Below are 25089 nucleotides of genomic sequence, written 5' to 3'. Positions count from 1 at the left end.
AATTCATTTTTTCCCCTTTCATCAGACCGTCCATTAGGCCCGGCGGGGAAATCCTGGCATTCCCGGCATCCCCGGCTAAAAGGCAACTCTGTGCAGATGACACTCCGCGCATTGGCGTACGCCGCTCGTGCACCGCCATCATTTGACGGTGATACACTGAAGTACTCGCATTTTATACTTCAAGCAAAGTACTCGTACCGCACTCCGAAGTATGCCGTTGCAGTCTGAGTGGAGGTCGAACGCAGGTGTTGGTTATGTGTCACTAAAGAATGCACATATGCGCTTCAGTGGTAGGGCTGGCACCGCAATCTGACGTTTTGATTGTGCCCGGAAACGTTCCTTGTTAGCGTATGGCTACTCGCCCGTGTGGACTTCATATTGTGGACTTAGCTTGAGACGGAGGAGAACTTGTGGAACATCCGGAGCTGTGCAAGTGGGGTTGAATCTCTGGAACACAGTGGAATAAAAAGTATGGCCTCCCCATCCAAATGGTCATTGTAAGTACTTCGGACGTCTTCTTGCTAAAGACCTCCACCCACACCGAAGTACTCACATGTAATACTTCTATGGACATACTTGTGCCGCACTCCTAAGCACGTTCCTTCTCAGCGTTCTGGAACTCGGTCCCTGTGAAGGGATCAACGTTCACCCACGGAATGAGCTTCTGGGAAGTCTTTAAATGTTGAATTGAGCTTGAGAGGTGGGAGAATGGGCGCAGGGTCGCACAGGTAGCGTCGGTGCGGTATGCCGTAAGAGGTATGCCGTTCCAGTCTGAGTAGAGGTCTTCTGCAAGTACCTCAAATGTGTACTAGCAGTAGACCCCCACTCATACTGAAGTACTCATATCTCGCACTTCAGTCTAAGTGCGAGGGACTTCTGTGCAGCGAAACATTCCTCGTTAGCATTTTGGTACTCAGGTACCCACCTTCTCAACGGCATTTGCCTATGGAATGTCTCCTGAAGACTCTTGGAGGTCTTTAAACGGTTAATTCGGCTTGAGCGGTGGGAGACGCTGTGACCTGAATGTCAACAGGAAGTACAGCATTCCCACGCGAGTGGCGGTCCGCTACTCCCGACGTGTACTAGGCTACATCGGGTACCCCACGTATTCCTCGCCGGCGGAGCTTCCGAGGGAGACGAGTAGAGCGTTCGCGACTTATCGTCCCGTTCGGGGTTTTATTCTTTCCCTTTCTGCGTCTATTCCGACTGCGGCGCTAAAACAAAACAGCACCGTCGTGTGTGACATATCGTCTCTCCGCTGCAGTCAATGTTTTGGCGGTCGGCGGCCAGATCTGGTGTCAGCCCCGACCGAAGTAGACACTCGCCCCGTTTCAAAAAAAAAAAAAAAAAAAAGGAAAAGAAAGAAAAACCTGGGTGAGATTGATATCTGGAAGGAACAGTCCCTGCCTGCGGTGTTGGCCGGCAGATCCCGGGGAACAGAATGTGAAGAAGCATTTGTACTCACCGCCGCGTGTGGTGGACGTCTTTGCCTCTTACCTCACACGACTGGATGCAGTGAACGTCCTCAGGCGACGGGTACCACCTCCTCATCCCCGTGCATACGATGGTCTGGAAGATCAGAGCGTAGCGGCGGTGAATACGCGGGGATACGCAGACCGCTAAACCCAGCGGAATTACAACCCTCTCTTTAAATGTCACTAACTGATCTTTCAACACCTTGGGATTGTTTGGGTTCCTTTTGGATGAAAACATGATGTTCTTGTTCTTGTTCTTGTAAAACAAAAAAAGTCTGTCTCCTTTCTCGTCAACATCGCGAACCCGTCTCCCGCCCGCGTTTTGAACCCTCGCGAATCCGGCATCGGAGCGGATCCTGGGCGGCTAAAACCGCGGGGTCGGTCATTTCCAAAGGTCCAAAGGTACTTCGGTGTCTTTTTAAGGCGGCGCAACTCCGCCGTCCTTCGAAATTCAAGTTCGCCGTCTCCCCGTAAGGCGCCAACATCCGCGGATTCGCGTATCTGGGGGGGCTAAATAAGAAACACGCCTGTCCACCGTAGCCGTGGCAGAAGGGCTGTGGCATTTGTTTGCAATTTGTTTTGATGAGTTTCACGTGCGTCCTCTTCTGACGCCGGAGAAGAAACGGGTTTATTCATCGGCCGGGATCCAAAACAAGGTTTTTTTTCCGGGCGCGGGGGTCTGCTCTGTGTGGTCCCCGACCCCCGAGAATCCGATAGGTCTTTAGCCGATACTCGTACCCTTCCCCTTTTTCTTTTCCGCGCGATAATTGGCTTTTCGTGAATCGGTAGAGGAGCAGCGTCTGGAGGCCCTGAGAACGTCTCCTCCAGACGGACGTCTCCTCCAGACAATGAAACCAGAACTCTTGGAAAAGAAAGCGACGCCTGTGTTTGGTTGCAAATTGTTGATCTACCCCAGATTAAGAATGATCTAACCGCATCTTTGGATATATATATTTATATTCCGACTTGATCACTCAAATTGCTCTTTTGTCCTGAGGGAACCCGACGTGAATGCGCACGAGAAACGGGAAAAAGCGGGTAAAACAAGAAATGGGAAACCAGAAGCAGAACACAAGCGATAGCGAGATACGACCTATAAAAATACTTGGAGCTTCATCCTCAGCCAATCGTCCGCCTCCGTCCAACCCACAGCCAATCCCCTGCGAGCATGTAGCCCGCAAGCACTCGCCTCCTTCCACCCAGACCTTCTGTCCAAACCATCCCATTCTGGCAACATCTACCGCTCGCTGGAATCCTTCCCGACCCTGCATCGTCCTCGTTCCCGAAGAGGAACCTCCACATCTTCATCTCCGCCTCCCATCTTCTCCTCGGTATCTCCACACCGGACACCTCACTCCCTTCTTCTGCACATGTCCTTCCCTTCTGGCGGAGACACTCCGTATAAATAAATGAAGAGTTTGCTTTCTGAGGACGTGTTTGTCCTCCGGGGGGGAAGCGAAAGTTAAAATTACGATATCGCGATTGGGCGGATGAAGGTGAAAAGGTGGAAGTTGTTGACGGGAGGAGAAAGCCGACCGCTCCCCTGTGAGACATCCGAGAAATCAGGAGGCCTCGGGATGGCGGGGCGGCGTCCGAGATACGGAGTAGATTATCGGACCTCCGTCATGAGCGTCGACCTTGGCGAGCCTGACTGACCGACCACCCGAAAGCCGGGGGCGAAACCGGATCGCCGTTTTTGCGCCGACGGGCGAAGACGCGAGGTTGCCTAACCCGATCCGACGCGTTCCTCAAAGGCTTGACGTCAACGGCAACCTTTTACTCCCGCGATTTCCATTCAGCGTCACTTTGAAGGCGAGCGAGCGCCCGCCTGGACAAACACCCGGGGAGGATGCCGGAGAGTGTGTGAAACAGAGACGCCTTCCCGGGAAATAATAACACACCCGGCAGGGAATCTGATAAGAAACACATTTACAAATACGCCGAGGAATTCAAACATCTCAGCTACTGCTGGACCGGCTTCTGCGCTCAGAGGCCCGGGAGTCGCTCCGTAAAACATCCGCTCGTCCCGCCGTTGACGCCGAGCCGGACGATTTGGAGTTTTCAATGAAGCGGCCGACTGTTTTTGGACAGTAGGAGGAAGACGGAGAACCTGGGTAGGAGAACATGGAGAGACACCGGCAAGGGGAACGTGGTGATCCAACTCGGGACAACTCGAGTCCTCAATGAGTTTGGTGTTTTAGGTTTGCGAGAGGATGATGGGAACCCAAGGAGAGTCCAGATAGGAGGACAAAGAGACAGTCCAAGGTGGAGAACATGGAGAGAACCCTGGGTAGAGGGCATCTCCACACAGGACTGTCTTCAAAGAACCTGTCCACTGTTTTTGGACAGTAGGAGGAAGACCAAGAACCTGGAGGGAAACCAGGTGGGAGAACGTGGAGAGACACCGGCAAGGGGAACACGGTGATCCAACTCAGGACAACTCGAGTCCTCAACGAGCCAGGTGTTTTTGATTGCGAGAGGATGATGGGAACCCAAGGAGAATCCAGATAGGAGGACAAAGAGACCCCACAAAGAGAGAGTCCAAGGCGGAGAACCTGGAGAGACCCTGGCAAGGGGAACATGGTGATCCGACTCGGGACAACTCGAGTCCTCAATGAGCCTGGTGTTTTTGATTGCGAGAGGATGATGGGAACCCGTTGACGACAACGCTAGCGCGACTTATTGTCGCACTGGCGGAGGAGCCAATGTTAGCTAGCTAGCATGGTCTTCCAAACAAGGCTACGTGCCTGAGGATGCTGTTGTTCTGAGAACCTGAGGTTCCTCGCAGGTTTCTATCTCACAAACAACCAACACAAGTAATATTCAAGTGTTAGCTAACAAAAGCAACAACAAAAAAGGGAAAGGGCAAAGCTACAACAACTGCTCTGTCCGTTACAGGAGCAGCAACAGCTGGCGAGGACGTGCTATTGACAGCGATTCCAGGAAGTGAATGTTCTGCGGGTGTTAGAGAGGCGTTTATTTTTGACAAAAACGCTGACACCGGCTGGCAGCCTTTTTGCGAAACGCTGGCAGGGACCGGCATAAATGTTTTTCTGAGCGGTTGATTTTAAAAACAGTGACAAGCTACAACAGACGGAGCCGACGGATCGCCCCGAGAAACCCGGGGTCGCCGGCTCTTGATATGCTACGCTATGAAATTCTATCCCCCCCGATTCGTTTCATCTGAAGGAGCGCGCCGACAGTTCCCTTAGACGAGAAGCTCTGGAGACCCTTATTCCGCTAACTAGCATAACAAAAGCTAGCGCTCATGTCCATGTTTGGGCATGTTTGGGCATTTTTATCGTAAACAGCCAGTTACAGCTAACGTCAGATTTCACCGTGCAAAACTCCATTGAGAAAACAAAGTATTTTAGAAGTCGTCCATGTGCCATTGTCCATTACTCGAGTTCTTGGAAACGGCACTCCACAGTCCCAAAGAAGTAAGAATAGTTCCTCTAACCCCAAAAGCTCTTACGGTGCCGTAAAAAGACCCTGGCATGGAGCTAAAAGGGTTCCAGGGATCGACGTCCATCGACCTCTGGCTCTTCTGCTGTCTGAAGGCAACAAGAAACGGCCTCCTTCCTGAAAAGGTTCAAGGAACCGTAAGTTCCTCCAGTGTAAAAGAGGCCTCTGTCTTGTAAGCTACACCCTTCCCTTAGGGGCTGCTCTCTTGTTCCTTGGTCAACCGACCAGCAACAGTTTTGGAGCATCAGAACTGGAGTTTGACGATTTGAAAGACCCGGATGTGATCCTTCGAGATAGGCTACTTTCCTGACTCACCCCTGCTGCAAAGGAGAGAGCTGGATTTCCCCAAAACGGCTGAATACCCTCAGGACGGATCCCGGGAGGGCAAGCGTCCCTTTTTTTTGTGAGGAAAAAGACGGATTCAGGGAAGCGACACCTGAGACCAAAAGAACAATCAATCACGATTAGAAGGTCGCGGTTAAAGACGCCCGTAATGAAGGAGTTGCCTCTTCCCCCCCCCTCCCGGTATGACCGCCGATCTCGACGTGAGCAAATCCAGACATCGATCGGATTCCACAAAACGGGGTGTTTTGGTCCTCACATGAAACCCGGCCTGATCGGCGGGGGTTGGGTCAGTCTGGAGCGGTAGCGCGCCGCGCTTCACGCCACCAGATGTCGGGATACATTATTCATCCTGATTGGCTGTTTGTCGGCGGATCGTCTTTCCCGACGTAGCAGAGCCGTCGCATGGCAGCCGGCGAGCAAAACAACCAGTGTTTTCTGCTCAACCTGCCAATGGTTTCCAAATGGTAGCAAAACCACAATCACTTGCTCGTTTGAGGTTATTTAAACCAATCGGGCTATCTCATTTTTCACCACATCGTGCCTCATCGTGAAGCAGCTCCCGGCCATCTGCTCGGCGAGGCCTCCCCCGCCCCTCCGGCTCGCCCCTCCGAACTCTGCTTTTATTCATCTGGATCAGAAGGACGCTGATGAAAACCACATAACTACATTAATACATTTAATTCCTGTTTGTGGATAAAAAACGGTCTTAAGTGGATTCTGCAGAACAGATGCAGTTACCCAAAGCGCGCCGGAGCGGCCAATGGCGGGACACCGAGAGGTTTCGAGATATCCGGTGTCTGGCGTTTCCCCGCGCGCACTTGGCGGCGCCGTCGGCCGCGGGCCCAGAACGCCGGTTTGGGTCTTAAGCGCTGAGGATTCGTGCCATTCCGCTCCGCCTTTCACGGTACAACTCGGCGCTCCGGACCACTCTTGTCGTCCCGAGTTGTTCGGGATGCCGGAGAGCCTCCGGGGGCGTTAGCGGGCGCTGCCGCTAACGGGCACAGCATCGACAATACAAAGATGGCGGACAGCGCCGGGAAATTCGCGGGCATACCGGCGGAGGGCTCTCCGATAGTGTCTGCGGAGACGACGACACCGCTCCCCTGGCCACAAGCCGTCAAGAAGAACCCGAAACGTCGGTGCAGGGGACCGGGAGTCCTCACCTGGACTTTGGTGGGCAGCATCCAATGCTTCAGAAACTCAGGCGTGGTACCGTTGGGCAGAACCACCGGGTCACGTAGATCCATGTCCAGGGCCAGGACGCAAGTCGGGTGGCAAACAGCACCTGCCGGGACAGAAGGTCCAAAGGTAAACAGCAGGGGTACCTGGTAGGAGTACCCTTAAAGGACAGGGATTGGGGTACAACAAGGGCAGTTGGGGGGTTGGATCCAGCGCGAGCCCCTCACCCACGTCGGTGCCCTGATCGCAGCTGTACTCCACCGAGTTGAGGTGGGGCGGGGCGGAGCAGGACCCCTGCAGGCCCGAGCACATGGAGAACCCGGAGGTCCACTCGCCGTCTTCGGTGCAGCGGATGGCGAGCTGCGGACAAACAAGGGAGAAGTTCACTCGCGAGTCCGGCGCCTGGGAAGCTTTTATTTTGGGGATCGGATGGTGGAAGGACTTCCTGTTCCAAACAACGTCCCGCTTTTTGGGGAAAACACAAGACTCTTTGGACTCTTCGGGTATTTTTGGGACAACTAATCCGGGACTGGAGCCGCTGGGCCTCCAGCTGGACGCCGTGTCGGGGTCACATGACCGCCTTGACTCCAGACGGACGCCGTCACCGGCGCTGGACTCCGGCTCATCCCGGAATCCCTCAGGAACGTTTCCAGATTTGAAATAATCCCTGAATATCTTGGCGGGGTTATATTTCTTTTCTTTGCTTTGTGACTTTTTGGGGAGTTTCATGGACATGCTCCTACTCTGGATGGCCTTCTGATGTTCTCCTAGTTCTTGTGAAGTTCTCCTCAATCTGATTTATACAAACCTCGGTCTTCTTCTCATGGAAGCTCTTTTGATGTCCTTCTATACCTGATGATTCTTTGGACACTCTCTAATGGGTCTCCTAATCTGGAAGTTCATCTCATGCCTTCGAACCTGAATGTTTTTTGAAATCCTCTTCATCTGGATGTCCTTCTGATGTTCTTCTAAATCAGATTTTATCCAAACCTCCATATTCTTCTGATGTTCTCCTACCCTAGATGACCTTTAGATGTTCTCCGAGTCTAGATGACCTCTAGATGTCCTCCTAGCCCAGATATCCTTTAGATGTTCTCCTAGCCTAGATGACCTTTAGATGTTCTCTGAGTCTAGATAACCTTTAGATGCTCTCCTAGCCTAGAAGATCTTCTGAAGTTCTCCTAGCCTAGATGTCCTTTGGATGTTCTCTGAGTCTAGAAGACCTTCTGAAGTCCTCCTAGCCTAGACGTCCTTTAGATGTCCTCCTAGCCTAGATAACCTTTAGATGTTCTCCTAGCCGAGAAGACCTTCTGAAGTTCTCCTAGCCTAGAAGACCTTCTGAAGTCCTCCTAGGCTAGATGTCCTTCGGATGTTCTCCCAGCCTAGATGACCTTTAGATGTCCTCCTAGCCTAGAACACATTTAGATGTTCTCCTAGCCTAGAAGACCTTCTGAAGTTCTCCTAGCCTAGAAAACCTTCTGAAGTTCTCCTAGCCTAGAAGACCTTCTGAAGTCCTCCTAGGCAAGATGTCCTTCGGATGTTCTCCCAGCCTAGATGACCTTTAGATGTCCTCCCAGCCAAGATGACCTTTAGATATTCTCCTAGCCTAGAACACATTTAGATGTTTTCCTAGCCTAGAACACATTTAGATGTTCTCCTAGCCTCGAAGACCTTCTGAAGTCCTCCTAGGCTAGATGTCCTTTAGATGCTCTCCTAGCCTAGAAGACCTTCTGAAGTCCCCCCAACCCGTATGCTGGTCTCAGGCCCGTCAGGTGCGTCACCAACCCGTGACGGCAGGTTCTCCGGCGTCTTACGTTGTCGTTGGGGTCGGGGCAGTGCAGGGTGCAGACGCTGTCGTAGAAGGTCCCGTCGCTGCAGTTGTACATGCCGTGGAAGGCGTCGGGCGGCGGCGGGCAGGAGATGGGCTCGCAGCTGGCGTCCTCCCACTGGCCGCCTTCCAGGCACTCCAACTTGAAGAACTTCCTGGATGCGACGGAGGTGATCCGGATTAGAGAGGTTTTAATCCGAGACGGAGATAAACGGAGTCGTGTCCGGATAAACAAATCCAACACGGGCGCGGGATCATCCGATCGGCCGGCTGCTTTTAATTTTAATTTAAAATCGAAGGGCTAAAGTCAGGCTTTAGAGATGTTAGCGTTTATTAGATTAGCTTGACTTTTTTTTTTTTTTTGCATTAGCTTTAATTTATTAGATTAGCCTGGAATTATTACATAAACTTGAATTTATTAGATTAGCTTGAATTATTACATTAGCTTCAATTTATTACATTATCTTGAATTTATTAGACTAGCCTGAAATTATTGCATTAGTTCAATTTATTAGATAATCTTGAATTTATTAGACTAGCCTGAAATTATTACATTAGCATGAATTTGTTAGACTAGCCTGAGATTATAACATTATCTTCAATTTATTACATAATCTTGAATTTATTAGATTACCTTGAATTTATCACGTTAGTTTCAATTTATTAGATTACCCTGAAATTAATACATAAGCTTGAATTTATTACACTTGCTTCAATGTATTAGATTAGTCTGAAATTATTACATAATATTGAATTTATTAGATTAGCTTGAATTTATTACATTAGCTTCAATTTATTAGATTACCCTCAAATCGTTACAGTAGCTTTGATTTATTACATTATCTTGAATTTATTAGGCCAGCCTGAAATTATAAGTCTATCCTGAAATGATAAAATTAGCTTCAATTTATTAGATTATCCTGAAATTATTAGACAACCCTGAGATGATTACATTAGCTTGAATTTACTACAATACCTTGAATTAATTAGATTAGCCTGAACGTATTAGTTTATCTTGAATTTATTACATTATCTTGAATTTATTAGATTATCTTGAGATTATTAGACTAGCCTGAAATTATCACATTAGCTTCAATTTATTAGACTAGCTTGATATTATTAGATTAGCATGAATGTATTAGATTAGCCTGAATTTATTAGATTAGCCTGAAATTATTACATGAGCTTGAATTTATTACAATATCTTGAATGTATTAGATAAGCCTGAAATTATTACATGAGCTTGAATTTATTACAATATCTTTAATGTATTAGATAAGCCTGAAATTATTAGTTTATCTTGAATTTATAACATTTGCTTGAATTCATTAGATTAGCCTGAAATTATTAAATTAGCTTGAATTTATAAGACTAGCCTGAAATTATTAAATTAGCTTGAAGTTATTACGAATTTATTGGATTAGCCTGAAATTATGAGATTATCTTGGATTTTTAACATTAGCTTGAATTTATTAGACTAGCCTGAAATTATTACATTAGCTTGGACTTATTACAATATCTTGAATGTATTAGATTAGCCTGAAATTATTAGTTTATCTTGAATTTATAACATTAGCTTGAATTTATTAGACTAGCCTGAAATTATTACATTAGCTTGAAGTGATTACATTAGCTTGAATTTATTACAATATCTTGAATGTATTAGATTAGCCTGAACTTATTAGTTTATCTTGAATTTATAACATTACCTTGAATTTATTAGACTAGCCTGAAATTATTACATTAGCTTGAATTTATTAGACGAGCCTGAAATTATTACATTAGCTTGAAGTGATTACATTAGCTTGAATTTCTTACAATATCTTGAATGTATTAGATTAGCCTGTAATTATCAGTTTATCTTGTATTTATCACATTAGCTTGAATTTATTAGATTAGCTCAGATGACCGCCATTTAGCCACTCCAGCTAACACGCTAACACGCCGCGCTCCCAGGCTTGTTTTCCTTTATGGCCGCTCTCCTGCGCCCTACCTGGGCGTGGCCTTTTTCAGGCTTCCTGCCACGTAGAAGCCCGGGTTGCATCTGAAGCGACAGACGGCGCCCACGTCGTGGCCAGAAGCCCTGCAGGACGACGTCAGAAGGCGAGACCAGGAGACGCGACGCACCTCCGGGCATTCGACCTTGCAGTACGCCGACGGGAACGACCACAGACCGTCTTCCTCACACACCAGCCGGTCACTGTCGCCTGGAGGAACAGCAAGGGAGGAAGGAGGGGAGGAAGGAAGGAAGGAAGGAGGAGAGGACGGAGGAGAGGAGGTGAGGAAAGGAAAGGAGGAGGAAGGAGGAAGAAGGATGGAGGAGAGGAAAGGAAAGGAGGAAGGAGGTGAGGAAAGGAAAGGAAAGGAAAGGAAAGGAAAGGAAAGGAAAGGAAAGGAAAGGAGGAAGGAGGTGAGGAAAGGAAAGGAAAGGAAAGGAAAGGAAAGGAAAGGAAAGGAAAGGAAAGGAGGAAGGAGGAGAGGAGAGGAGGAAGGAAGGAAGGAAGGAAGGAGGAGAGGACGGAGGAGAGGAGATGAGGAAAGGAAAGGAGGAGGAAGGAGGAAGAAGGATGGAGGAGAGGAAAGGAAAGGAGGAAGGAGGTGAGGAAAGGAAAGGAAAGGAAAGGAAAGGAAAGGAAAGGAAAGGAGGAAGGAGGAGAGGAGAGGAGGAAGGAAGGAAGGAAGGAAGGAGGAGAGGACGGAGGAGAGGAGGTGAGGAAAGGAAAGGAGGAGGAAGGAGGAAGAAGGATGGAGGAGAGGAAAGGAGGAAGGAGGTGAGGAAAGGAAAGGAAAGGAAAGGAAAGGAGGAAGGAGGAGAGGAGAGGAGGAAGGAAGGAAGGAGGAGAGGACGGAGGAGAGGAGGTGAGGAAAGGAAAGGAGGAGGAAGGAGGAAGAAGGATGGAGGAAAGGAAAGGAGGAAGGAGGTGAGGAAAGGAAAGGAAAGGAAAGGAAAGGAAAGGAAAGGAAAGGAAAGGAAAGGAGGAAGGAGGAGAGGAGAGGAGGAGGGAAGGAAGGAAGGAAGGAAGGAGGAGAGGACGGAGGAGAAGAGGTGAGGAAAGGAAAGGAGGAAGGAGGAAGAAGGATGGAGGAGAGGAAAGGAAAGGAGGAAGGAGGTGAGGAAAGGAAAGGAAAGGAAAGGAGGAAGGATGAGAGGAAGGAAGGAAGGAGGAGAGGAAAGGAAAGGAAAGGAGGAGAGGAAAGGAAAGGAAAGGAGGAGAGGAAAGGATGAAGGAGGGGAGGAAGTGAGGAAAGGAAAGGAAAGGAAAGGAAAGGAGGAGAGGAAGTGAGGAAAGGATGAAGGAGGAGAGGAAAGGAAAGGAAAGGAAAGAAAAGGAGGAAGGAGGAAAGGAAAGGAGAGGTGAGGAGGAAGGAAGTGAGGAAAGACAAAGTGAGGAAAGGAGTCGAGGAGAGAAGAGAAGAAGATGAAGGTGTTTTGCTTCCCAGGTTCTTCCTTCAGTCGTGGAGCCGTGGCTCTGATTGGTCAGCAGAGATCATGTGACTGCTGACATCTCAACGCTCTGATGATGTCACAGCCTGGACGTTTTCATGCCGTGTCGTTGTGAAACCAGGAAGTGTTTCCCTCTGCGGCGCCGGCTAATTCCTGGAGCTTCTTTTCCAGCTCTCTGCGGCATTGCTGGTCTCGGCCAATCACGACGCAGCGCAACCGGATCGCATTGCGGCCTCATTGGTCGGAACATTCTTGTTGTGCTCCACGATAGCGCCCAAAGCTAATATTATTAGCCCGCTCACTCACCCTGTGGTCGGCGCAGCACGCCGTTTGTTTGGCTTCGTGACACCCAATCAATCTCCGAGGCTGCCTGTTGCCACGGCAACCATGGGAAACCATCGCAGATGACACTCCCGCCCGGCAGATCCCCGGCTCAAAGAAGTGCTTCGGAGACCACTGAGGTAACTTTCCCCTGTCCTAAAGCGGCTAATGCATTAGCCAGATCTGTTATGGCTAGGCTAATCGAGCTAACCCCTGCACTTCTGTGCTAACAGATTATTGGCGGTATACATTCCAGGTGGACTGGAACCCTACCATGTATCTTTCCAGGAGGTATGCTGGCAAGCTGCGCTATATTAGCTTACAAGCTAGCTTCCATACAAGCGCCACCTGCCCAGGTATTTCGGCACGGACCAAGTCACATGACAACATCCCTGGACGGATGGTTTGCGAAGGTTGCAGCGAGCAGAAAAGGCCCTTCCCAATGGGGCTAATGCATTAGCCACATCTGTTATGGCTAGGCTAACCAAGGTAACCCCCGTGTTTGTGTGCTAACAGATTATGGGCTCCGTACCTTCCAGATGGACCGAGACATGACAACATCCCTGGACAGATGGTTTGCGAAGGTTGCGGAGGGCAGAAAAAGCCCATCCCAACGTGGCTAATGCATTAGCCAAATCTGTAATGGCTAGGTGAATCAAGCTAACCCCTGTATTTCTGTGCTAACAGATTATCGGCGTAAGTTCCAGGTGGATTGAGACCCACGTACCATCCTGGGAGGTACACTAACACACCACGTTAGCTTAGCTTAATCGTTAGCTTGCCTAGGCAAATGGTCACCGTCCCTGGACAGACGGTTTTTGAAGGTCTTGGTGAGCAAAACAAGCCCGCCCTTCCACATCCAGGGCTTCGTCAAAACAGCGATATTAGGCTACCTCGGCCGGATTGCTGCTCTGATCGAATGACATTGTGGCGATCCGCGTGGCCTCCGGGGGCTTAGCGAAGCCGGAGCCCACTAATCTCAGGGGCGCCTCCTTCCAAACTCCCTCCGAGGCGGAGCCCCCGCTTCCTCGACCATAATTGAGCGCCGTCAAGCCCTAATGACTGTTTTACGGACTGCGAGCGCCTGTGCTGTGGTCGGACGGTTCTCCGCGGGGCCCCCACTGGCAAAAGGTGGGGTATGGCGCAGTTGGTTTGTGTTTGGGGTTTCTGACGTGGACTTCAAACCCCCGCCGGCTCTTTCCTACAGCCGGGTTTTCGCGCCGCCTCTTCGAAGTGTCACGTTCTGGAGAGGCTTTGAGTGTTTTTGTCTTCAGGCCATGTCAGTGTTCTCCGGTTTCTGTTTTCTGGGGAAGGGTTGAGGGGTTGGACACAGACCACGGCAAATCTCATCTTTGGACTCCTTGGTCCTGGAAAGCCGACCGCCGCGCCGGTCCAGCCAGGATCGAGGCTGCTACGCCTCTTTTCCGAGGCTCGCTACGACTCCATCGGAGTTGCCCTTCGGAGGCTACATCGGGGCACCAGATGTAGCCTCCCGGGGTGCAAGGGTTACCCCAAAAACTGGTCGCCGTAAGGAAAACCAAGTGAACTCTTGGTGTCTGACGCAGGGGCGGAGGGCTTTGGGGGGGATTTAGACGCTTACAAAAGCGGTCGGGAATGTTTTATTTTCAAAACAAAGCGGATCATTTGAAGAATACTTGGGAACAGGGACTGCTAATGTAAGTCCGATGCGTTTGCCACAGGCTGGAAAACCGCAGCTTCTGGCGGGTCCACGGGCGAAACGGATGTCATTTCGGACCGACCTTGCAAGATGGCGGGCGCGCCGCAGGTGAAGGAGCACTCCTGGCCGAAGGTGGTGCCGTGCGGGCAGCTGAAGATGGCGTGGTAGACGTGGGTGTGGCCGGGGGCGCCGCAGTCCACCGGCTGGCAGCTCACCACTCGGTCCCACAGGCCGTGGAAACACTCCACCTCCGCCTGCCTCTGCGGGACGCCGGGAAAAGAGGCGTGGCGTCTGTTTAGTCACGTGACCGATCCGGCCAATCACACGGGGGGTTCTGTTTGGCTCCTCCCATCCCAGGGTTCGGCAACCTTTACCCCCCCAAAGAGACATTTTTGGACCCGCTCCCCCCCCCCACAAAATATTTGTAATATAAAATGAATCAACACATATACAAGACTGTCTCAGAAATTTAGAATGTTGTGATAAAGTTCTTTATCTTCTGTAATGCAATTAAAAAAACTAAAATTAATTTTTCATGATATTCTAACATTTTTGAGATAGGATTTTTGAGTTTTCTTAAGATGTAAGCCGTAATTAGCAATATTAAAATAATAAAAGGCTTGCAATATTTGAGTTTGTAATGAATCCAGAATGTATGACATTTAAGTTTTTGTAATTGCATTACAGAAGATAAAGAACTTTATCAAAATATTCTAATTTTCTGAGACAGTCCTGTATAACCTTTTTTTTTTGTCCTTTATGCTATGTATAAAGAAAATTATGTTACTTTAAATTAGTAGACAACTGCAGGGAAAACAAAATGACATTCCTGCATGCAACAAAACATTTTGAATTGTTACTTTTAATCCAAATTTATGAAAAAACAAAAAAAAAAAACTTTTAATTATCCACCGGCAGAAAAAACAAACGTCAACGTTTTATGTCGATGCTACGAATTTAAAATGACATCTTAAAAATGAACAAACTTAAACAAAACACATTTTAATTAAATTAACGTTCATTAAAGTGCTCAGTGGCTTCCAGCTGCTCATAGCGAGGGATTAAAAAAAAGCATAATAAAATCAAAATAAATAAGGTAAGATAAGATAAGAACAATTTTATTAATCCCGAAGGAAATTGTTGTGCCAGAGTTACAGAAAACTATAACAGTAATAAATAATAAAAAGAAAAAGGCAGAATTAGAAATAAAAATAAACTATAAACTATCTCAGTGAAACTATAAAGTGTCTTAGTAAACAGTGATAAAACTTCTTAGTAACAAGTGAGGTAAGGAGTGCACAATAGTATGATAGATATAAATAAAAATAGATAGATAGATAGATAGATAGATAGATAGATAGATAGATAGATAGATAGATAGATAGATAGATAGCGTGCTAACTTGCTAGCTTGCTAGCTTGCTAGATAGATAGATAGATAGATAGATAGATAGATAGATAGATAGATAGATAGATAGATAGATAGATAGATAGATAGATAGAAATAAAAATCCGTACCTGATGGGCCGGGATCCCCCGGCCGCTGAGGACGGCCACGCCGTAACCACGGTGACAGCGGACGGTGCAGCGGGACGACTCCCCTCCTCCCGAGCACCTGCGGCGACACGCCCGTCAACGGAGACGCTCGCCGGGAGGAGGCGGGGCTACGGGAGGAGGCGGGGCTACGGGACCTTACCGGACGTCGGCGTGCTCCACCGGCGGCGGGCGGCAGCTGTCCGTCTGGCATGACGGCCGCAGGCAACTGTCACGGGGATAGAGAACCAATCAAGGCTTGCCAGCTGATGGCAAATCAATACCGATCGATGATTGCTATCGTTGATACCGGGGGTGTCGAGCAAACGTACGGCCCGCGGGCCACTACCGGCCCGCCAGGGGGGACGATCCGGTCCGCGGAGTACATACACAATTTGAAAAAATACAACAAAATACTTTTTAAAAACTAAAAATGCAGTTTTTATAGTGTCTGCTAAGGCGTGCACTGTTCCAGTCGCGATGTTACACTAGCTGTAAATAGCATGTAAATAGCATATTTACTTCTTATATAGGCTTTTATAATTGATCTGTTCTCGAAAACAAAGGAACAATGGCTTAGTGTTGCTTCCAGGAGATTACGTTATGATTTTACCGGTTTGGCCCCCTTGAAATCAAAGTAGGCAAAAACGTGGATCGCGTACCAAAATGAGTTTGTATGTATTGTTTATTACCGTTACAATCAGTTTATCAGCAGTAATTAGTCAACTGACGGCGATAAATTATAGCCAAACACTATCAATGGCAAATGATATGCTAATATGCTGATATGCTAATATCTATTATATTATCTATTATCTATTATCTATCATAAATATTTTTAAAAATTCGGCATATTTAAAAAATATTTTGTTCATTTTTACCTCCATATAAAGATATTGGAGAATAAAAAAATATATAAATATAAATGTCTTCAATTGATTTGTGGAAATGACAAATTATAGCCAAACACCATCAATGACAAATGATATGCTAATATGCTAATACGCTAATTTATTTATTATAAATATTTTAAAAAAATAGGCATATTCAAAAAATATTTTGTTCATTTTTACCTCCATATAAAGATATTGGAGAAAAAAAAAGTATAAATATAAATGTCTTCAACTGATTTGTGGAAATGACAAATTATAGCCAAACACCATCAATGGCAAATGATATGCTAATATGCTAATATGCTAATTTATTCATTATAAATATTTTTAAAAATCGGCATATTTAAAAAATAATTTGTTCATTTTTTACCTCCATATAAAGATATTTTGCAGAAAAAAATATATAAATATAAATGTCTTCAATTGATTTGTGGAAATGAAAAATTATAGCCAAACACTGTCAATGACAAATGATATGCTAATATGCTAATTTGTTTATTTTAAATATTTTTTAAAATTCGGCATATTCAAAAAATATTTTGTTCATTTTTACCTCCATATAAAGATATTGGAGAATAAAAAATATATAAATATGAATGTCTTCAATTGATTTGCGGAAATGACAAATTATAGCCAAACACCATCAATGACAAATGATATGCTAATATGCTAATATGCTAATTCCTTTATTATAAATATTTTTTAAAAATCGGCATATTTAAAAAATATTTTGTTCAGTTTTACCTCCATATAAAGACATTAGAGAAAAAAAATATATAAATATAAATGTCTTCAATTGATTTCTGGAAATGACAAAAATGAAATACTAATGAAATAAAATAAAAAATACCTTGGATGATTAAAATGTGAATGATTAGATGAGTTTTTGCATGCAGTGTGTGTGTGTGTGTGTGTGTGTGTGTGTGTGTGTGTGTGTGTGTGCACTTGGTAAATAGGTAGCTGTGGGAGAGCCCACCCTCTGATGCGCACCCGGTCAGGGCGAAGGTGCTGAAGTGGCAGGAGGTCCTCAGGGCAACGCCGGCCACGGCCACGGACGGCGTGGAGAAGAGGAGGATGACGGACGCCGTGAGGAAGAAGGGCTGGGAGAGGTCGTGGGTCACGTTGACCACCAGCGGGTTCCGGTGGCACGAGAGGTCATGGGTTCCTTGGAGAGCCGATTCATGCAATTAACGCCGGGGTTTAACGTGAGTGCCGCCAAAACGGTTTTCTCTTGGAAAGGTATTCTGTATTTAAACTGATAACGCTTCTCTTCCCTTGCTAGGTCTGGTTGTCTACCCAGGTATGCTGCTGCTGCACACCCGTCTCCTGTCCCTTGTCAACCGTCCGGGTGTCTTTTACCTCCCTGCTTTATGAGTTTGCCTCCTGAGTCCCTCTTTGGGAACGTCCTGACCGCCGGCGTCCTTGCACGGTTACCTATGCTTGACGCTTCACCTAGCATCCTGGAAGATCTGCTCTACTTGTGCTAGGTTGACCCTCACCCGGCCACTCCAGTGCTGTGTGCTCGCTAACCCAAAGGTCCTGACGGCCTCCGTCCATCCCTTGCTGGACTACCTATACTACACCTTTGGCACTTGACCTTGTCCATGCAAGAGGTTCCTTGTGTTCACTTGACGGCCCTCCGATCTGTGACCCTGCTCTGTGTGGTCCCTCCTGTTATTCTGGAAGACCCCGACCGCCTTCCTTTGCTCGACTGCCTACGAGGCTCGACCTGGTTTATGGAGGGAGATCCTGACTCCTTGTGCTACCTTGCTGACACCCTTCCAGTTCCTGCTCCTCCTGAGGTGCCTGCTCTTGATACAAGATCCTGGAAGTCCCTTACTGCCTGCACTGGTCCCTTGCCTTTAAGCCCTCGCCTAGATTACATGACCCCGGCTCCTTATGCTGCCTTGATGGTGTCCTGACACCTCCTGCGCTGCATACTTCCTATCCAGGAAGATCTCGAATGCCTCCACTCGTCGATTTCCTGACCTCCTTGTGCTAGGTTGCCGATGTCTCTCCAGTTCCTGACTTCTGTTTTTTTGGGGAGGGGTTGAGGGGTTGGACACAGACCACTGCAAATCTCATCTTTGGACTCCTTGGTCCTTAAACCCGATCGAGGCTGCTACGCCTCTTCTCCGAGGCTCACTACGACTCCATTGGGGTTGCCATTCGTAGGCTACATTGGGGCACCAGACGGAGCCTCCCAGGGTGCAAGGGTTACTCCAAAAACTGGTGGCTCTAAGGAAAACCAAGTGAACTCTTGGTGTCTGACGCAGGGGTGCCTTGTTGTTGTCCTTTTACTCCCAACCCTCCTCCTCTGCTACCTTCTCTCTACACTAGAGGATCCGGACCACCTCCGCCCTTTGTTGCCGGACCTCTTTGGCTACATCCCCTGGATCCTGACTCCCTTCTCCAGCTGATCTGGACCATGGGTCCTATAGATGAAGCAAATACCCAGGGAGTGGTTCCTCCCCGTGGTGTCCGACAGGAGGACGGTGGCCGTCCGCCGACACTCTTCGCCCGACCACAGCCCGTCTGAGGCCAAGTACACCATCACCGAGGCCGCCACGCCGGAGTTGGTGAATCCCACCTGGGCGTGAGGAGAAAAGAAAGATGAGGCGAGTATCTGCTGTACTTCAGCTGCTCCTTTACTACAGCGTAGTCCGATATGAAGTACAGTAAACCCTTGTTTTTCTCGGGGGTTACGTTCCAAAAAGAACTCGTGATAGGCAAAATCCGTGAAGTAGAAACCTTTATTTTTTTTTATAATTATTATACAATTAAATACTCTATTATACATTGAAAAGAAAGAACAAACCATTTTAGAGGCTCAATCATTTGTTTCACAAATAAAAGTATTGTACTTTAGAAACATTTTTTTCAACAAATAACTTCTGTACTGTCAAATAATAATTTTAATCATCAATGTAAACAGAAGGCTTCAAATGGCAGAGATTAGCTCCGCCCACCGCGGTAATTGGATTAAAAAATACGGGAGAAAATTATAAATGATTATAAAAAAAAATTGCGGACAGTTGCAACCCTTTTTGCATCCTTTTTAAAACTTATCGCTGATGTCGTCCTTATGTTTTTTTCTTCCTTCTTTATGGAACGAACGGAAGATTCATTCATTCCGTCATGCCGACCTACAGCCGCATAGCTTTTACCTTCCCTTAGCATGTCCAGAAGTTTAACTTTATCTGCCATAGATAGCATCTTCCGCTGCCTTTTGTCGGTTCAGAGCGTTTTGTCAACATTACGGGTTTTAGAGAAACTCCAAATTGCGAGAGAATTTGCACGTACGTCATGTAAATTTGTCAAGCTGTTTTACGTACGTGTACATATTAAACCGCAACGTTATTGACGCACAGGTAGAGAAGAAGCGGAGTGACTTTTTTAGCCAATCAGAATGCGGAACACAACGCACCATGCTAATCCGTGAAGTAGCGTGAAAAGCTAACCGCGTTCTAGCGAGGGATCACCGTGTATTCGTGCTTCGTACTCGGCCGGGATGCAACGTGTCCCACCGGAAGTACTAGAAAAGAAGAGCTCTTGCCCAAAATGGATATAAATTATGGGAAGCTTTTCGCTTCTCCGCATGAGGAGGTAGCACTCAGATGGATGAGGGCTGACGCGAGGGGCTTTTCAGATGGTGAAAGGGGTTATTTTGGGGGGCGGCGGAGATGCTCCTGATAAAGAGGGTGTCCATAAAGGAAGCGGGAGGATGGAAAGATGAGTCATTCAGGCGAAAAAATGTGGAAATGATGAGCGAGACGGGAAAAATGAATGGCTGCGTGCAGGGAAGGGGAGGCGGCGGTAGGTGAGGAGGGGTCGCTGCGCTTCATCTTTAATCCGCCGCGCCGCCGTGAAGCCATCAGTCAAATCAGCGGCTCAGCCGGGACCCGGCGGGATGATTGTGGAAAGATTAAATAAGAAGAAGAGAAGGGGGGAGGAAATCTGAAGAGCAGACGGAGGCAGAGTGCATGAGGGCGAGCGTGGAGAGCGTCGGGCCGGCGGGTCAATCGGGCCACGTTTAGCTCCCGTAACTCACCGTCCTCGAGCGGAGATACACATTCTGCACCGCCTCTTTAGCGCGCTAGCATGCTAGGTCGCTTTTCTTTTTAAAGAGCCGACCTGTAGTTACCAAAACTAGAAGATGTTTTTTTTTTTTTTCTGCTTTACAGTGATCCCTTTGCTAGAACGCGGTTAGCTTTTCACGGTTTCGCTACTTCACGGATTTGCATCCTGCATTGTGTTCTGCATTCTGATTGGCTAAAAAGTCACTCCGCTTCTTCTCTACCTGTGCGTCAACAACGTTGCAGTTTAATATGTACACGTACGTAAAACAGCTTGACACATTTACATGACGTACGTGCAAATTCTCTTTCTCTAAAACCCATAATGTTGACAAAACGCTCTGAACCGACAAAAGGCAGCGGAAGATGCTATCTATGGCAGATAAAGTTAAACTTCTGGACATGCTAAGGGAAGCTAAAAGCTATGCGGCTGTAGGTCGGCATTACGGAATGAATGAATCTTCCGTTCGTTCCGTAAAGAAGGAAGAAAAAAACATAAGGACGACAGCAGCGATAAGTTTTAATAAGGATGCAAAAAGGGTTGCAACTGTCCGCAATTTTTTTTTATAATCATTTATAATTTTCTCCCGTTTAATCCAATTACCGCGGTGGGCGGAGCTAATCTCTGCCATTTGAAGCCTTCTGTTTACATTGATGATTAAAATTATTATTTGACAGTACAGAAGCTATTTGTTGAAAAAAACGTTTCTAAAGTACAATACTTTTATTTGGGAAACAAATGATTGAGCCTCTAAAATGGTTTGTTCTTTCTTTTCAATGTATAATAGAGTATTTAATTGTATAATAATTGTAAAAACAAAAAAAAGGTTTCTACATCCTGGATTTTGCCTATCAAGGGTTCTTTTTGGAACGTAACCCCCGCGAAAAACAAGGGTTCACTGTACTTTGGTGACTTCATCTGTGAGCAGCAGCTTCTGCAGAAGAACGGTAACCGCCGCCGCTAGCGCCGCCATTCACATGTAGTTCCACCTCCAGGCCAGCAGGGGGCGACGGCGCCTTCACAGCTGCTTTTAAATCCATATAATAGCCATGAAATGCTAATATATGGGATATTTTGTCGGGGTTTCGGGATGTTCGATCCAAACACACGACGCCGCCCGGCCAGAGCACTCCTTAGCTCGTTCCAAACGAGCCAAAGCTAAACGTTAGCGCGTTTGAAAACAAACAAAAAAAAAACGGCGTTTGACTCCTCCGTGAGTCATCCGGACGCTCGAATATGAACAACGAGGGCTCGGCCAGGATTCGCTAATCGCCCGAATATTCACAGCGGAGCGGGAAAAGGAGCAATTACAATCACGGCGGCGGCGTGTGAATCACGCCACCGTTAGCCAGCGAGGAATGCAAGTGTGCGTGAGTTAGCGAGGGGGGGGGGAACCGGACCGCCGTCTGCGCGAGAGGCCCCTTCCACCCCGTCCTGGAAGCCGAAGGCGGGAGCGCAGCCACCCACGTTCATTCAGCGGAGGGGGAAAACACACTCACACACACACACACACACACACACACATGCATATGTACCTTCAGCCAGAACGAATGTTCCAGGTCGTTATTGATCTCCGGCCGCGCCGTGCAGGGGAACCAGGCATCGCTAGGCGGGTTCTCGCTCTCCAGGTGCTGGTACCTGCAGAGCTTGGCGGAGAACAGAAACGGGGTTCCGGTCAACAAAAAATTGGTCGGAGAAGAACCAGGAGGAGCTTCTCCCTCGGCGTTTTCATTTTCGGCTTTTTGTTTTGGAGGTGCGGCGGAGCCTCGCTTTTCCCGGGAGTTGCGTTCCAAGACGCCCCGTGGAGACGTGATTGTTTTGATGGTATTTACAGATATGAACCCGCAACCAACCTTCTTTACTGGGGTTTTGTTCTTCAGAAACATGCTTACAAGCAGTCGCCTCTGGTTGAAAATGTTTTCATAAACGTCCCCGTCCGTCAAGAGTCCGTCAAGAGTCCATCAAGAGTCCAACAAGAGTCCATCAAGGGTCCGTCAAGAGTCCATCAAGAGTCCATCAAGGGTCCGTCAAGAGTCCATCAAGAGTCCATCAAGAGTCCAACAAGAGTCCAACAAGAGTCCATCAAGAGTCCAACAAGAGTCCATCAAGAGTCCAACAAGAGTCCAACAAGAGTTCATCAAGAGTCCAACAAGGGTCCATCAAGAGTCCATCAAGGGTCCAACAAGAGTCCAACAAGAGTCCAACAAGAGTCCAACAAGCCCTGTTGTTGAGCGTCCGGCTCTTCGGTTTCTTCCTCTTCTTGTCGCTTCTCTTCTATCATCGGATCCAGTTGGTACTTTTAAGGCGTTGATGTCGTCAGGAGTCGCGTCGGAGAATTTTACCATATTTTTTACTGGTTTTCTTCTTAGGCTACAATATGCCTATTTCAAATCAAATACTGCTTTAAAATACTAAAGTAATAGCGTTCCACTGCTTCCCCCTTTTTTTGTTGTTGCGACAGGAGTGACTGATCTGCTTGCGGGTGTTACGTCACCCAGCACACACACACACACACACACGGGTCGCTTTGGATTCCCAGAATGTGCAATCGCAGGTGTGTGAAGATGTCCTGAACTTGTCCGCACGTTCATCGGGTAAGAGTTGGGGTTCGCCTCGGACCAATCACGGGGCTACATGTGGGGACAATTTAGGGTCTCCAATGAACTTCCAGCACGTTTTTGGAGTGTGGGAGGAACCCGGAGGAGAACCGGGGAGAACATGGAGACTCCACACAGAAAGGAACCCAACCAGGAACCTGTGCGAGGTGCCTCCTCGACCCTGAGTGCAGGATAGGTGGTCTAGATAGTGAATGTTAGATGTTTACTGAGATGTTTGGCTTTCCATTGAGGTGTCAGGTCCTTCCTCTCAGGCGTGCTCCAAACGTCAGATTTTAGCAAAGTATCCTCTGACAGGTGTTGAGCAGCAGGTGCTAGGAGTGGACAGCAGGCTTTCAGGTCTGGTGTAAGTCAGGAAACCTTGGGTTTGGGCTTGATGGTGCGACCCTGGTCTGCAGGGGCACAGTCAGGCTACTCTTCTTGTGATCGAAACAGCAGCATCTTCTCCTCCTTTAGGGGTCTCCACAACGAATCCACCTTCACCATCTGACCCTATTGTCTGGATCCTCCTCTCTCACACCAACTACCTTCATGTCCTCTCTCTCTATGTCCATCCATCTTCTCTTTGGTCTTCCTCTAGACCTCTGATCCCTGATGGAAACCCACCTCCACCTTGAACTTCTCACACCAGCAGAACACCTCACCACTGTCTCACAGCTAGCATACATGTCCTGTACCAGTCTAACACACTTCTCTCCAGACTTCCTCATAATACAATACCAGAGTTCTTCTCTCTCATGTTGGTTGAAATCATATTTACCGAGGTCCGACTGGCCTGTACTGTTCTAGCACAAGCTGAGGGAGGCTAACAATTAGCCAAAACTCCATTCTCTTCAGAGTCTCCAATCCTGCTTTCTTTGGATAAAACTAGTTTGGTCAGCAACAGTCAAACTGCTTCATTTGGGGGCGCCTAGCTATGAGGTTTCCTTACTTGGGACTCGTACTAGATTTGTTCCCAGGGAGTTCTTCTGAAGTGACCTGACCTTCCAAGACATTGGAAGAAGCGCCGCCATGATACTCGGGCAGGTGCGTGAGGAAGCATCGAACCCCCAGGGTGTATTTCCATACCTTGCCGAGCGACGGTTCGCCCGTGGCGGCGTGGGCGGGGCAGTGGGCGGGGTCCTGATGAGAGGCGGAAGCGGTGGCGGCCCACTGGTCGATGAAGCCCAGCGGCGTGAAGTATCCGCAATCCTGGACGCTGGAGCGCCGCTCGAACTCCTCGCACACCCCGTCGCCGTCGAAGACGTAACACTGGCTCGGCTCGCCTGGGGAAAAAAAGGGGCGGGGTCACCGGACGCCGTGCGGAGCAATAACAATGGGTCGCCGCGATGCTATATCGCTAGGCGCCATTTAGCCGCTCGCCGCGAAACCCGGTTTCACCGAACTTCTTGGCAACCCGGCTTGGCAGGGGGGTCCGAGGAGTCATTTCACAGCGGATTTTCACGCGGGTTTGTTTCGCTGCGTGTCTATAAAAAGCCAGAAGTCGTCTCGCTCGTTTCCCCGAAGGTTACGGCGATGTGCTCCTTGGCCGGCGGCTCCGGCCGGAGCCCCGAGCCAAAGTATAGGAATCTTGGACGGGCAACAACCGAGCATGTAATTGATGTTATTAGAATCGGAGCCGGAGGACGCTCGTCTGGAGAAGAACTCCAGACGAGCGCACAGCTGCTCGCATACGAGCGGCGGAATACGGTATCGATAATCCGCCGTAGCAGACGGAGGTTCGGGAGGTTGGGACGGGGAGCGCGTGGCCAACAACAGCTTGTAACGTAACATCCTCCGCTTCAGAGGCTTGGCCTCGCCGGCGTCTGGACAGCTGCGGGAGTTAAGACAAACAGCGCCGCGCGATTGGCTCCGATTAGCCGCTGGAAAACGTGTTTCTGATAAAGCGCTCGGAGATGAAGTCTAGACAAGTCAATGCCATATTGCCGTCCCGGGTTCGTTTGGCGGCGGGCGCGACTTCCACCGCGCGTCTCTGACAACAACACCTGCGAAAATGATTAAACCCGGCTGATTCCAAGACGTGTATTTATCGAACGACGGCGGCGGCGATTAGGACCATCTGTGCTCGACGCGCCGGGAGCTCGGCTTTATCCGATCAGACGGTTACATTCGTAGCGCCGTCGCCTCGGGTCGTACGTTGCCGTTGGACACGCCGTAACCTCTTCGGCGTTCTCTTCGGGAAGACCAACCCCCGGACCCCCGTGGCCTCGGAGCTCCAAATATTTCTCTGGCGACG

At 48.3% G+C, this 25089-nt stretch overlaps 1 protein-coding gene across 2 annotated transcripts in view; it reads right to left on the bottom strand.

Moving 5' to 3' along the window:
- Positions 1-25089, bottom strand: part of pappa2 (pappalysin 2) — a 71497-nt gene that overhangs the window by 10926 nt on the left and 35482 nt on the right. The window contains exons 14-25 of one of the 2 annotated variants that reach the window (XM_086172856.1): positions 23922-24118; positions 21774-21884; positions 18616-18751; positions 17152-17326; positions 15432-15497; positions 15254-15350; positions 13819-13996; positions 10286-10499; positions 8279-8447; positions 6692-6824; positions 6449-6570; positions 1498-1569 (exon numbers count right to left, since the gene is read on the bottom strand). In XM_086172856.1, coding sequence (XP_086028982.1) covers positions 1498-1569; positions 6449-6570; positions 6692-6824; positions 8279-8447; positions 10286-10499; positions 13819-13996; positions 15254-15350; positions 15432-15497; positions 17152-17326; positions 18616-18751; positions 21774-21884; positions 23922-24118 — 1670 coding nt within the window. Of the gene's footprint in view, positions 1-1497; positions 1570-5295; positions 5377-6448; positions 6571-6691; positions 6825-8278; positions 8448-10285; positions 10500-13818; positions 13997-15253; positions 15351-15431; positions 15498-17151; positions 17327-18615; positions 18752-21773; positions 21885-23921; positions 24119-25089 lie in introns of those variants that run through there. The other variant, XM_086172857.1, reaches the window with a different exon arrangement.

This window comes from Fistularia commersonii, chromosome 25 (assembly GCF_037954325.1).
Source record: "Fistularia commersonii isolate RoL2024-O1a breed Wild chromosome 25, RoL_Fcom_v1.0, whole genome shotgun sequence".
In the NCBI taxonomy this organism is placed as follows: domain Eukaryota; kingdom Metazoa; phylum Chordata; class Actinopteri; order Syngnathiformes; family Fistulariidae; genus Fistularia; species Fistularia commersonii.
This window is presented reverse-complemented; position numbering and strand designations above follow the sequence as displayed.